This window comes from Sesamum indicum, linkage group LG6, assembly GCF_000512975.1.
Source record: "Sesamum indicum cultivar Zhongzhi No. 13 linkage group LG6, S_indicum_v1.0, whole genome shotgun sequence".
Taxonomy (NCBI): Eukaryota; Viridiplantae; Streptophyta; class Magnoliopsida; order Lamiales; family Pedaliaceae; genus Sesamum; species Sesamum indicum.
In genome coordinates, this window is record NC_026150.1 from 6,495,096 (window position 1) to 6,510,293 (window position 15,198).

At 34.2% G+C, this 15,198-nt stretch overlaps 2 protein-coding genes across 2 annotated transcripts; one reads left to right on the forward strand and one right to left on the reverse strand.

Moving 5' to 3' along the window:
* LOC105163896 (mitoferrin-like) lies at positions 1,446 to 5,945 on the reverse strand. The gene is made up of 2 exons (XM_011082416.2): positions 4,920 to 5,945; positions 1,446 to 2,037 (listed from the first exon to the last, which is right to left on the reverse strand). The coding sequence occupies exons 1-2, from the start codon at positions 5,691 to 5,693 to the stop codon at positions 1,822 to 1,824; spliced, it is 990 nt and encodes a 329-aa protein (XP_011080718.1). The 5' UTR covers positions 5,694 to 5,945; the 3' UTR covers positions 1,446 to 1,821.
* On the forward strand, positions 8,415 to 14,610 carry LOC105163898 (protein FLX-like 1). Its single transcript, XM_011082417.2, is given in 6 exon segments — positions 8,415 to 8,676; positions 8,678 to 8,968; positions 10,903 to 11,066; positions 11,162 to 11,244; positions 13,671 to 13,763; positions 14,390 to 14,610. Coding segments are annotated over 5 exon segments (825 nt in total). The 5' UTR covers positions 8,415 to 8,482; the 3' UTR covers positions 14,390 to 14,610.

Sequence of the window (15,198 nt, forward strand, 5' to 3'; positions counted from 1 at the left end):
GTATAAGTTAGATTATAGTGTACAAACATTTTCTTTTTTAATAATATTACTTTCAAGTGTTAGAACAAAAATACTTTTTCCAATAAAAATAGAAATACAAAATTCGAACACTTCAATAATACTTGGAAATATAGATCACTCTCGGAATGAAGTGAAAATTTGTTTGATGGGTGAAAATAAACGTATGATAAATAAATAAAAATAAAAAGTAAAAACAAGTGAATCCTAAGTCAATAAAAAATCAGTTTTTTTAAAAAAAAATTAAAAATAAAAGAGTAATAAGCTGTGCCAACCACATGTCAGCTCACGATGGAGTTGGGTGCCCATCCACTCGGTTGGCATCGACCGGACCATTAAGAAGATACTTATTTTTATATTATATTTGTACTTATCTTTTTATTAATAATAATTAATTATCTCAGAAAATAATAAATTTATTTTAATTAATATATCTCATGTTCAATTTTTTATAAATAAATTTATATTATTTAAATATTGAATACTATTAACAAATGAAATATTTAATTCAATAATGCTCCCACTAAATAATATGATTGTTCATTCATACACAATAACCAAACTTGCATGATTGCAAAAAAATACATATTAGTTAATCATAGCAATTTAATTGATATTTTTCTATGATATTAGAATAATATCCGATGATAGCGAAAATAAAATATAAAATCATAAAGTATTAGATATTAAATATTAAATACGTGAAATTATAAATTTTAATAGTGTTAAAATATTTTAAATTATTTGAAAATTCTAACATCAGTTTTAGATGAAATTTTTTTTGAAAATAAATAAAAATGGTAAACTTGAATCAAGATTATCAGAATAAAGCATAAGTAGTCCAAATAAAAAATTAAATTTATCTACAAAAAAACCAAAACAGCTAAAAGTACCCCTTAAGTTCTTCAAAACAAGTACCCTTCTGGCTTTAGACTTAAACGTTCTTTTGTAACAATTTCAAAAATAAAAATTAATATCTCAACTACATCAAAAGTACTTTTTTTTATGTCAGAAATTGAAAAACACTTTTCCAAAACTCTCTCACAACAATCCCTTAGGTTAATGTAACTAATATTATCTGTACTTGGAGATTAAAAACAGGTTTTATGATAATGTACCACATGGCAAGAGATCGACTGAGACCAAGATATCAATAGCTTATCCGCAGGAATGATAAGTAATTGCATCCAACAATCAACAAATGAAAACAACATTAAGATCAACCAACCCAAACCAAATTCAGAACTGCTTGCTGTAACAAAGACCAGCAGGTTGAAGAAAAGAAATTGAGTTGAACATATACACGAACGTGAGCTGAACATTAGGTTGCTCACAGCTGCCTTGCCGGGAGAGTAGAAGGAGCCATACAAATCGAAGAATTGCTGGAATTGAAAAACAATCACACAAAGCAATCCTAACATGTGAAGTAACAATGCTTCGTGTTACCATCCCATAATCAAAATTTTCAGGTGTAACAGAGCTGCATAGATTTTCCAGCCCAACAAAGTCTTGATTTTTAATACAAAACTGTATAAATTTGGCTTTCATGTAATGTTATCCGCAAAATGATTGGCGAAAAGGATCCTAATGTGATCAGATTATTGCAAAGGGATCACACTTTTAGTTTACATATAAATAAAATGCTCCTGAATACAAGGTTGCCTGCCTCCTATCACTATAAACCAAAATAATGTAGCGAAAGGTGCCTACCTGAATATCTCACCCATCTGCGCGCCTGAATCATACAGGGATTCTGCAAATACAACAAACAGAGAAAAAAGTATATCCTATCTGCTTTCTTTCTCAGGTCACTTTGCCACTGCTGTTGCTATCATTTAATTCTTGGAAGAAGCTTTTGGCAGCTTCATACGTAGACCAGCAAATCGCAGCGGCAGGAGCGTGGAAGAGCATTCTAGGCATCCATCCTCTCATAAGACCTCTGTATCCATCTTTCCTTATGATTGTTCGAACAACATCCCGAATTGAACCACTGACAAATCTATCACATCCACAAACACCCTGCAAAAGCTCAAAGATTAAGATGGCAGCATGAAGTTGTAATTCAAACCCATATTCCAAAAACCTGTATAGAACCTTAAGCGAAAATATCTCACAGATCCAGAACTGAGCAACACAGAGAAAAGAAAATATGATGCCAACACCTTGTGGTTTCTAGATGAAACCTATTGTGTTAACAGATCTACGGTCTACATATTCTGATATGCGCATATTTTTTGGATTATTTAAAAACAAAACTTCAGGATCAACGTACATAATATAATATTTTTGCCAATAGAAAATAACAGAAAAGAAAAAAAATCTGAACCAAGTTATCTGCGAAGGAAAAGTGGTGGTATGTAACTTGAATACAAGATAAATGGAAATACAATAAGACACAACCAAGACATGGCTGAGAAGAACAAAAAATAAAAAACATACAACTAAACCAAGTTTTTATGAAGGAAAATTGTAATATGTAAGAAGAAAGAAAAGGAAATAAAGAAAGACAAGGCCAAGACATAACTGAGAAGAAACAAAAATCAATATCCATTTCTGAAAGCTCAGGGTTGCTTATCAAACTGCATCTTCTTTAGCATACTTTTGCCTCTAATTTAAAAACTCTTTCATGATAGCCCCTTGCCCTTGTAGTTTATGAGGTTTCTAAATGAAAATGAATAACAAAATTCTTTAATTACACAACAAGGAATTTGACTAAGAAAATTACTGAAACTTGAACCTAGTTATAGTAAGCCTTCGGCTCAAGTAAGAAATATGGCTAAAAAATTGCAAATTACACGTGATACCATCTAATTTCTAGGAGATTAGAGAAACATCTAACAATGACTCCAAATTCCCCATCAGCTACTTTGCTTCCAGCTCCAATTATGTCAAGAACATAGTTATTAATGGCGCGCCATGGTGCAAGCCCAGCGCAATTCTCAGAAAATGGTGCTGGGCTTTGTCATGGCGGCTTAGCGCGCCTTTTTGCGAGGCGCAGCGCGCCTTCTGCAAGCATCTGGGCAAACCCAACTTTTTTTCAAAGACGCAGTAGTGGCAGGGGGTGGCTACAGCGGTGGGGTTTGCTGGCGAAGGCTGCGCCAGGCTAGGGTTCCGCCGTACTTTAAAAATGCGTGTGCCATGGCTCTAGGGCACCTTTGCACCGTGGTGCGCCGTGCACCTTTAACAACTATGGTCAAGAATGTTAAGACTTGTAAGCTTGCCCTAGCTATCTAGTTCAGTGAAATGCCAAAAAATTAAAAAAGAAGAGCTTCAGAAGCACATAAGGTGGCTATCTAGAAGATTAAAGATTCTATCTTTTTTCAACCTCTCACAGGAGCCACTCCTTCCCGCTCATACTTGATATATTACTCAAGGAGCACATGGACTAGATAACACAAAATTTGATGCTATCTTGTATAGAGTTTGTCATTGTTTTCACTGCAACATATTTCAAAATTAAAATTAATAAAATTCTTGAAAGGCATTGCTCCTGGTCTCTCCAACACCAGAACTTTTATCTGATAGAACTCTAATAAACACGTGATCTGACATGAACTTATACCATGCAGAAATCAACATATTCAAAATGAGATACTATGAATTGCCTTGTTCATCAAAAAATATCATATCCAAATAATCCATTTTAGCACTGCAGTAGCATTATTTCAATCAGAAAGTAAAACTAAGTGTTTCGCAGATACACCGTGGCGGGCACTTTAACTCCTTTCGCATCCCTTCAAAATGAGATACTAGGTGCAAATGTATGAATTGCCTTGTTCATAGAAAATGAGAAATTTTATATCCAAATAATCACATTTTAGAACTGCAGTAGCATTATCTCAATCAGAAGGTAAAATTAACTATTTTGCAGATATACAGTGGTGGATAATTTGACTCCCCTCACATAGGAATGCTACACTATTAAATTTACTTGCGTTTCAAAATTGATGGGAACATGTTCAGGCGGTAGTTTGTTTCAGTCATGTCCACATTGACTACAGAAAACTTAATGAGAAGAATCCCCTTCAAGAATCAGTCTAAAGAGAAAATGGTCTCAACAGTATTCACCACCCTCGGCCAAAAATCATACTCTACGAAAGTCAGCCTCATTTATAACCTCTTCCATCACGCCCACAGCAAACTGTCCACATATTGATAGACTGGCGACCAGCATATGTAGTCATTGCCTACAGAATCCTCTTCCCACTACACCCACTACCTTTCCAACCATGACGATTTACCCCCTCCCGACCCACCAGCTAGCTATCTAAAGCAACAGAGCAACACCCTTGATACTGTTTTCAACATAATACAAGCAGAGAGAATAAGAGCAATATTAGAGGTAAAGTAGCACCATATTGGATTTTATTTGGAAGCAATATTTAGGGTTGGGTCTTAGATTAGCTAGTAATGCGGCACCTCTACTCCCTTGCACCTCCACTTCTAGAGGTATTGGTAGCTTATCAATATATGTATTCCATGATGATCAGTAAATGCCATTGAGGAGAGTAATAAGGACTGAGATGTAATCACAAAAGTAGTTCTGAAGTAAATATTGAGTAATAAGAACAGTTGTATCAAAACATGCAATGAGCTAACTAACTTTAATATGAATCCCAGTTATAGTCTCTTTCCTCATAAGTACAATGGCTAATACAGCATTAGCCATCCAATGCAATTTGGTACCCATCTTGAATCTTGAAAGACTAGATTAGAACTTGCAGATGAAACAAGAAGAATACCCTAACATACCAGTCAACATCACATCGATTCAAGACAATAAACCAGAGCACATCCAAACTCTATATCTCAAAATGCTAATGATCTCTTTTACTTTCACAAGCCAAAATACACCAAAAGACAGTTCATTTACACAAGAAATCAAACTGGAATCCAAATACCTGGCACTGCAGTTGAGTCTTCACCACATCAAGAGGAGTGGTCAAGGCAGCAGCCAGTGCGCCAGCTGCTGCACCAGCCGTGGCATGAACCACCAACCTCTCATCGCTCACACTCTCTGGTGAAACCTCCATCAAACCTCTTTTCGCTGCCTCATAGGTCGCAAAATGCACTGCGGTGAAAGGTGCATTCATCAGCACGGTGGTCCGGTATGACGCATAAAAGGCTTGAAACCCCTCCTCACTCAGCACTCTCCTCACGCAGTCGAACACCCCTTTATACGGGCTACTACCCAATTGCAGTCGCTGCTTCACCATATCCATCGGGGTAAGCACCGCATCACTGGCAACCGTGGCGCAAACTCCAGAAACAGCATGGGCCGCATGGTTATCAGGATTCCCCCCAGAGAAACTCTTCTTACAGAACTCATAGACGGAGAAATAAACCGCATGTGCAGGGCCAGCACCAAGTCCCATAGCGCCGATTCCACGATACAGACCTTTGGGGCCATCGGATCTCAGAATAGACCCAAGGGCTTGCTTGACGCTGGCGGATTTAATGGGACATGAACCTAGGGCCTGCATTTGGGTTTTGATAGTGTCAACGGGAAACATTGCCATGTGCTCCACCATGCCCGCGATTGAGCCGGCGACCATGAATTGCCAGAAGTGAAGTCCGTCGTGCTCCGCCGCGGCAATATCCGGATGGTATTCAGGTTGCTGCGGCACCGGAATCAGCTCCGCTTTTTTGAATTTCGGGGAGGCGTCGGTTGCCATGGAAGATGGGAAGCGAGCTAGGGTTCAAAATTTGTGTTATGGTGGGAAGGGTTATCGCCATACAAGGAGTCACATATATGGATTGGGATTGAACAACATAAGAAAAATTGGTAGATGTCAACTAGGAAAAGGAGTGTAATATGGAAGATTCCAATGGCAGGCAGATTAAAAGTGGAAAGTTCAAACTAGGGTTCCAAACAATTAGGGGTTTTGCAGTAAATATTTGGTTACTGTGTTAACTGCGGATGAATAGCAACCGCAATATCAATTGGCTGCTGAAAGTGCCGCCAGAACAATTTCTAAGGTTAAATACATTTTGCCCCTCAATTATTTCGAAGGAAGTATTTATCCCCTAAACAAGTAAATATAATTCTTATCTCTATTCTCTACAACTAAATATTTGAATAATGTTTACTTTATATTAAATATATTTGCAGTTCAAATAATATTTTTCTAACACTTTGCATTTTAAATTCATTTAATTTTCTCTTAATTGAAAAAATATGTTTTTAATTAAAATATAATTAATAGGTTAAATAATTTAAATTTTATTATATTACATACTCAAAATTAAGTATTGAATGGGTCAAAAAAACTTTCATCTTAATCACTTTTGAAAAGTAAAGCAATACATTTATATATACATATATATATATATAATAGCTTAAATTTTATATTACTTGCTCAAAATTAAGTATTGAATGGGACAAAAAAACTTTCACCTAAATCACTTTTGAGAAGTAAAAGCAATACGATCCTATCTCCTTCTTGACTTAAATAGCACATCTTTGGTTGGACGAAGACTTCCTTTACATGAGAACTGCTTGCTCCGAGGAGTCCGACTTTTTTAGGGCGCCTCCCTTTTCCTGGGCTGGGTTTGGAAGGTAGGTTTAAGGTCTAACAGGCCTTATACCAAGCCTCCTTCTTTAGCCGAGCTAGGCTTGCTAGTGCACTGGGCTTCCCTCTTGGATTATGTGTGCAGTACTAGGTTTCCTTCTTGGGCTAAGTATAATTTTTCAACGGGTTATCCTCATCATAGGCTGGTGGACTTGATTGGGCTTGAGATCTCTTCTTAGGCTAAATGCTTTTGGGTCGTATCCACCAATATATATTTAATTAAAAGTTAAACACATTTAAAAAAATAAATAAGTATAATTTGTTATATTTTCAAAGAAAATATATTTCAAATATCTAATTACTCTTTTTTATCTAAAAAATTAAATAGTAATTACTTAACTTTATTAGCAAATTAAATAAAAAAAATTACATGAAAGTTGTTTTATATATTTATTATACTCATTTATTACTTAACTTTGAGTATGTAAAATTTAAGAATTTCAACTTTTTAGCTCACTAATAATATTATAATTATTGTAATGAAAATATACTTTTTACAATTAAGAAAATTTTAATTGAATTTAAAATGCAACATGTTTAAGAAACCCTTTGAAGTACAAATATATATTAATATAAGAATAATATTGTCTAAATATTTAATTATAGCAGATAAGTATTACATTTATTGTGGTTACAAGTTGACGTCTAAAAGTTGAACCTAATACCAAGTCCAACCAAAGAGCTTGATTCCATACTCGATTGTACTAGTGCATTTTTTGCACGCATCAAGTGGCTTCGTCTATAGAAAATACAGAACTAAGATGTCAGGAACAATGAAAACACCTAATAGCTTTTCGAACATTTAGAAAGTTGCGGAGTCTTTTGGAAATGCTCAAGCTCTCCAGTTGGTGGCTGGCACACCCCTAGCCCCCACTACAGGACCAACCATTAACAGGATTCTCCAAGCATGTGTACTCGCTAAATGAAACCCTACAGAATAACACTTCCTCAAACACTTCATTAGGAGGATTAACTCCTCGATAACTAGAGACCATATAATGGACAATCACTTTAGCCGTGTGGGAATAAATGTTAGCTGAGGCACCAGCACAACTGATTGCCCTGATGGTTGAGGATACACCAAAAAAGGAAGAAGTACCCCAAGCCCAAGGGCCATTGGCTCTCAGGGTGCAAGGATAGCCCCATGAAGGACTTCCTCTGCAGTATCTCGCTCGTCTGGAGTACCTTCAGAAAGGGCTCCAGGATATTCAATACTAAGTCATGGGAGTGCCCCTGGAGGAGCAGCATGGCATGCCCTTTACAAAAGGAATCATGACGGATGAGTTCTCTAATAATTGTAGGGCTCAAGCCATTAGAATTTAATGGAACATCTGACATAAGAAAATGTGACGCCCAAAAAATTATAATTTATAATTGAGGGATTAATTGGTAAAATTTTTATGAAATTTTAATTGGTAAATAAATTATGGGTTATAATTGAAATATAATAAAACTTGAACGGATTAAATTGAAGTTATAATATTTGGGGGCAACTTATATTAATTAAGAAAATTTAGGAAGGACCTAATAGGTATTTTGATAAAAGTCTAATTAAATAAATAAAATAAACTAGTATGCTTAGTATGATGGTCACAAATTTACAAATAAAGTCTAATTAAATAAAATATCAGTAAATTTAGTGAATTTTAATTAAATAAAAAAATTTATTTATTAAACGAAAATGAACTTCAGAAATACTATATATAATTTTTTAAATTATAGTAAATTTACGTATAATTATATCAAACTTTATCAAATGAGACTGTAATTATCCCTGAATTTTAATAAACTACATTTCTTCGAATATAAGAGGAATGAATTACAATAATTTTGCTTATTTTCAGTCCCAATTCTTGATTTTGAGGGTTTCCAGTCCCAATTCTACCTTAATCATGGCTGGGCGAAATCACATCCCGGTGACGGGCTTAAACCTCCGCCCGGACTACCATCCTCTCGATGGAACCCCCCTTCTCCACCTCCAACGACGCCTTCCTCCGCCTGAGGTCCATCTAATTGAGGACCGCATAGCCGCCCAGAGCCGTGAGATCCGAACGCTCCTCCTCGACAATCAGCGGCTGGCCGCCACCCCGACTCTCCGCTACCGCCTCCTCTGTCAAGGCCGAGAGGGATGCCCAGGTACGCGAGGTCTACGAGCGCTCCGTCAAATTGGAAGTCGAGGCCCGGTGCAATGATGGGCTCCAGGCCGAGCTGGACCGGCTTCGGGTCGACATTAAGGAACTCCGAGACGAACGTAAGGAGTTGGCGGAGCAGCTGAAGGATGTTAATGGCGATATTGCGATTACTCGTTCAGAGTTGCAGCAACTGCCTGACCTCAAGGCTGAGATCGGAACTATGCGCAGGGAAATCCAACGAGGAAGGTATTAGGAAATGCATGTTTTCTATTTCGAATTTGCCTGATGTGAGATGTGTTGGTTCATAGGTACTAAATGTTCATTTTTACATGGTTTGAATGTGGGATAATTCGTTGCTTTTATGACCTTGAATCAGTTGAAATATATTAACCCTGCTGATACGCTTCCGATGGATAACTTGGAAAGTGATATATGAACTTTGTGTTGGATGCTTAGTGTCCTGAAACTAAAATTCTTTTCAAACATGAGTTGGAAGTACTTCTAGTTAAAACTTCAAGGCCTTAAGTCTTTGCTTGTGAAAAATGACTTAAAGAAATTTACACAAAATATGGTCTTTAGTCTGGAAGTGGAATAAGAACTCAACTGCAAAAGCTAAATGGCTGGAATAATCTAAGAGGGTGTTTGACTAAGCTTATTTGAAGAACCTTGTAAGACATTGAAAAATCTTCATATATTTTATAAGATGTTTCAGAAGATTACATTAGATTTTATTTTAAAAAATAACCTCATGAAATTTTTGAATAAACTGAAATTTTGAGGCATATAAAATGTTAGTACTGGTATATAATATTGACTAAAATTGAAGAGGCTTGCTAAGAAAATCTTTTAGGAACTCTTTTCTCTTCTTAAAGGTGTTTATAAGTTTCTTACGTCTTATTTTCTGGATAAGCTCAATAAAACAACACTCTAAAGTCTAAACCATCATATGAATTTTCAAACATTTTATAAGATATTTTAAAAAGTTTATAAGCTCAATAAACATCCTCCAAATGTGTACTGTAGGATAAGTGTCCATTTCACAATTCATCTTATTTTCTTTTGCCAGTGTAGGTAATTCATTATTCTCCGAAGCAGTCTGTTGTATTTTGTGTTTGGGCTGTCAATTCTAATCCCATTACTGTATGTTGTTACAGCTTTTATTTTGCTGAACTCATGATCAATAATCCGTTAACAACAGATAGTACGTGGGTGCTCATCTTGAATCTTACAGTTGTTTTGAGATTGTCTAATAAAAATATACTTATAACTAACTGACCTAGTTTTGATCTTCTACAGTGCTTATATTCATCCATAAGATTGTAAGCTAGAATGAACTAAAATGCTTAGAAACAATGGTGCCAATATTCAGTAGTACTGGATAGTTACACTTGGCAGATACAATTAGACATAGTAGCATGCAGTATCTGATAGTATTGGATGCATATGCTGGGTGGATAGACTTGTCATACGTATTAGACACACTTCTGCTGTATCCAGGATCCAAAAATAAAACAGAAAAGTTAGATACTATATGGACATGGGAAATCAAAGTTTCATGAGGTTGTCCAGCAGGTGAACTAGAATAAAAAACCAAAATTATCAATTACCTGCAGTTCCCAACTTATTTTTCTTCTATGCTTGGAGTTCTTCATTCTTCAAGGAGACAATGGAAGCCAAAGGGGAGCAGTGAAGCGGACAATGCTATGAGATTCAATCAGCGGCAAGATAGCTAAGTACACTAGTTCTGGATTATGGGATGAGAAGGCGCTCTGGTTTAATATTTGATGTTTGTGTGGACCTACTGGCAGACTCTAGCAGTAGGTTGGGTTAATTAAATATAAGAAACGTCAGTCCGAGTGGTTGTATTAGATTTTAGTTTGATTCCAAAATATATAACACATATGAGATATCAAATACATTGTTGCTACTATAACATGGTTTTTGAATATTTTTAAATTATTGATGAAACTTTTCATATCTTTGTTTATTTATTTAAAAAGTCATTGTATCCTGGACTAAAGTATCCTTAATTTTTGTAAACCAACGGGTGAATGTTCGTATCATGTTGTATCCATATTCCTGTATTTGTATGCGTGAAACTTAGATTAAATTATTATCAAAAGTTCATTTATATTGGTGGTGATAACTCAATGCATTTTTCTGGTTGTTAATGCAAAAAGGGCTGCAGTTGATTATGAAAGACAGATGCAGTTGAGAAACTTTGAGTTAAGTGAAGTGATGGAGAATCACATGGTTTTTTTGGCTCATGAAGCAGAAAAATTACGTGTTGAACTTGCAAATGTGGAGAAGAGGGCAATGGCTGCTGCAGCAGCTGCCAATCCAGGTAACTGATACAGGAACATGATTCTATGTAAATATTATTGTTTTCCACACATGACCAAAAGCATGAGGGCATATTGTTCTATTGTGTCTTATCAGGTCCTGGATATGCTATACACCAGAAAAATGTTGAATCTGGATATAGCGGAAATTTATTGTCTGATCCTTATGCTGTTCATCAGGTTCAACCTACCACCTCTTTATAATTCTGAATGAGTTACTATCCTTTTTTCCTTTATGTGAGTTGCGTAATGGGGTAATACTACTTTATCAAATAGGGGTCTGGGACAGCAACAAATGTACTAGTGCTAAAACCTTGTTTAATGAGTACAAACAGTAGAAAGCATGTCTCAGATGCTGTTCACTCTCTATTGTTCTCTTTTTGATCTTGCATCTTCCTTGAAAATAGCCATTAAATATTTGATTTTAGTACTCCCACTCTTATTAAAATTGAGGGAAAGTGTGCCCTTTTATCATACTTCCTTGTGAAACCTGTATTCTGTCAAGGGTAGAACTTGTTGACGGTGTCGAACATGATTAATGATCCTCCACATAAATTTATTTCGTGTAAAGGCTTCTTCTTAATGTAGGGATAACAATAATCATCATTTTATATTAACTAGAAAGAATCACGTGCAATGCACGTGTAAAACCATGCATTTAGAGGTGAATGCATTACTTATTAGTGATGCACAAACATTTATTTCGATCTTAACAACAATTTGTGTATGTTTTCATTTTCAGTTTGAGGTTTTGAAATTTGCCAAATATAAACAAACAGGCCCTAATTTGCCAACGTCCCTTATTTTGGATATTTTTATAGTAATTCCAATGTAATAGGATTAGTCATTTTTCATTTGTAGGTTTTTCTTTATATCTATTGCTATTTTCTTTTAACTACTGTTTCATTTTTTCTTATGGCCCTCTACATTATATTTCTTTTACTAATATATTTTTAAATGTCTTTAATTTTTAAATTCATTGATATTGACATACTAATTATTTATTAACTATTGTTAATAAAAAAATGATCTAATTGAACATATTTGTAGTAGCTATACTTTTATTGTGAGGTTCTATAATTATGTTAGTCATATTTCACTGTCAAGTGTTTTAAATATATTTTAAGCTTATACTTGTTACAATGTTATTATTCTTTTAATTTCGCACTTTGAAATATTATTGTATGTAGATGTTATCTGTTGCGTTTCTATTGCAATTTTTTGATTTCATAGTTTTAGTTGACTTTTTAGTTTTATTCGTATGATTCTAATCGATATTTTATCTATTTTTGATTCAATATTTACAACTTACTTTTCACGTTATATTTGCTATCACTGTACGCCCATGGTATTAAATGAAAAAATAATTGACATAAGAGTAAAAGTAACAATGTGCATAATGATTATGTAATATTAAAAAGTCAATTAGTAAGAGTCCATTGTTTGAATTCCGCAAAAATTTCAATTGAATAAAATCGGTCTTTTTATTTGTATCTCTTTCTTTTAATCTAATATTAACTTTTCCTTTTGTAACTTCGACTAGTGTTACTATTCTTAAATTATTGCTGCAAAATGTATTTCTCTTTTCTATTTATTAGTTTTGTTTTTCTAAATTTTCAACAAAATTTGCTGAGGTTTGGTGTAATTATCCCATTATTGGGATAATTATACTCTCCTCCCATGAGACTTGGTGTAATTACTCATAGACTCCCTATAGTTTGAGAAATTCCACCTAGCACCCCTGAGGTTTGCTTCCATCTAACAATAAGTCTCACATTTGATCAAAATTCATTGAATATTAACAAAAAAATTGAATGAAAATTGACATTTACCCTCGATTGACTTATTGCAGGTCACATAATTTTTTTCGGACTAAACTACCTTTATAACGATGAAGGTATATCTCCTCGCATGCATTAATGCGCGAAGATCTATGAGGATAATTTGGTTATAAAAAAAATTATTTGACCTGTTATAAGTCAGTAATAAGTCAATTGGGGCTAAATATAATTTTTTTTTTCAAATTTTTTTGTTAGTATCAACAAATTTGAGGAATTTTGACTAACAACGGAACTATTTGTTGGACAGAAGCAAACTTTAGTGGTACTAGATGTAATTCCCCAAACAACAAGGGGTCTACGACTCTACGTGTAATTACACCAAGCCTTAGGGTAGGGGAGTGTAATTATCCCATTATTTTATGGTTACTAAATTGATCTTTTAATCTGTTGACTGAATGTGAATGTGAGCTTTATGTTTTCCAATTTTTTGGTGTAGTTGCCAGTGGTTTTAATTGTCAACCACCAGGAGATTCTGCTTATTAGGATATGTGATTTAAACTATGCCTTTAAATTTGTACATCCTATACGTCTAAGGTTGTCAGAAGTATGCCCAGGCAGCGTTGCTGTCTTCTTCAATTCATAGCTACATTAGGGTCTCTTGCTAATAGAGGCTGTTTCTTCATAAATCTTGTTGAACTGGCATATTTCGTATCTTCTCATGGCAGGTCACTTGTGGCTGTTGCTGCTTTTTTTCTGTCTCAATCACAAGTTTCTTGCAATCTCTAACTGAAATAAAGTTTTGATAAGTTATTATTTGTGGAACAGGGAAACTTTGATACCAATCACAATTATGTTCTCGGTGCAGTGGCTTATGCGCCTCCTGGTCCATATGATGTCCAAAGACAGCACATAACATAGGTAAACTGCGAGTGCAAATTTGAGACTGAAGGGACAAGTTATATTTGGGTTTACCTGCACCACATTGGTTGGTTGAGGTCTATAATTGGTTTTCAAGTGTGATTAAGGCTGCATATGCATCTGAGTCGATCAAGTTACATAAAAATCATTCATAATGTTTGGATTCATTTTCTGAGTGTTTTGTTGTGCTTTGTGGAGATAGAGAGAAAAAAACAAAGATAAATAAGTGTGTGTTAGAGATAGTATGTATGTTTGGATTTGTTTTTGGAGATCATTTAAAATAAGTATTATACGTTTAATATTGTGTTTTGGGAGACAAAAATTACTATTCGTTGTCAAATTATGTTTTTTATATATATATTTATGTATATGTGTGTGTGTATATATATATGTATGTATTTATGCTAAAACAGTGATGGCAAAAATTGGGTATGTTGTGACTTGTCTTGAAAATAATTTGGAAATGAAAACAAATATAGTGATTATTTTTCTCTAAAGAACTCAGGATACACAAAATTGGAACAGGGTTCAGTGCATTACTTTGAACTTTCCAGAATATCCATTTGAACTTGCAGAATTTCATCTCACTTTGTAACTACGTTTACTCTCTTTTCCGGAATGTGCAGTGTACTTCTTACCGAACCTTTCTGGCCACTTCTGCTTCGAACTCGCCTGATCTTGTATTTGGGGGTTGGGTAACTTGATACTTGGCAAAAATGAGTGATTGATTACATACTGGTACGAGCAAGTAGTTCGGTACTTTTAGGTATCAAGAGATAAGTGGAAATGGCTTCAGTTCTTCCATTAATTATGTTAGTCATATTTCACTATATTTGTATTTGTTTTCGCCCATCTCGAAAAATATATGATTTGACAATAAACAGTGAATTTTGTTTTTCAAGATATATTATACAATATAATATATAAATATAAATCAATCCGTCTACAAACTAAATAATATGTATGTGTGTATATATATATACAATTACAAATACATATAAAAGAAATATAATTTGATAATGAATAGTGCAAAAATTCAATCAATGTGTATATATATATACAATTACAAATACATATAAAAGAAATATAATTTGATAATGAATAGTGCAAAAATTCAAACTATATTAAGTTTTTTTCAAAAATAAATTTGAACATACACATTATTTTTAATACATACTTCTTTATCTTTATTTTTTTTTTCTTTATTTTCACAAAACACAACAAAATACTCCAAAAATAAAATCAAACGCTATGTAAGGTTTTAGTATAATGTTCCTATATTTGGTACAATGAAGGAATAAGAGTAGGAATTGAATAAATTTTTTTTTCAGAACTTGTTTATTCGTTTGTTGAATAGTAATGAAATTTTAAGAAAAGAAAACATATACACACAAGTTTTGTTACAAAAGAAATATATTTTAAAAATTAAATTAAT

What these genes read in the sequence shown, in the direction of transcription:
- LOC105163896 (XM_011082416.2), bottom strand. Translation starts at nt 5,693, where the DNA reads ATGGCAACCGACGCCTCCCCGAAATTCAAAAAAGCGGAGCTGATTCCG. An exon ending in AGACTCAACTGCAGTGCCAG is followed by an intron (nt 2,038 to 4,919) that starts GTATTTGGATTC and finishes GAGCTTTTGCAG; the next exon opens with GGTGTTTGTGGATGTGATAG.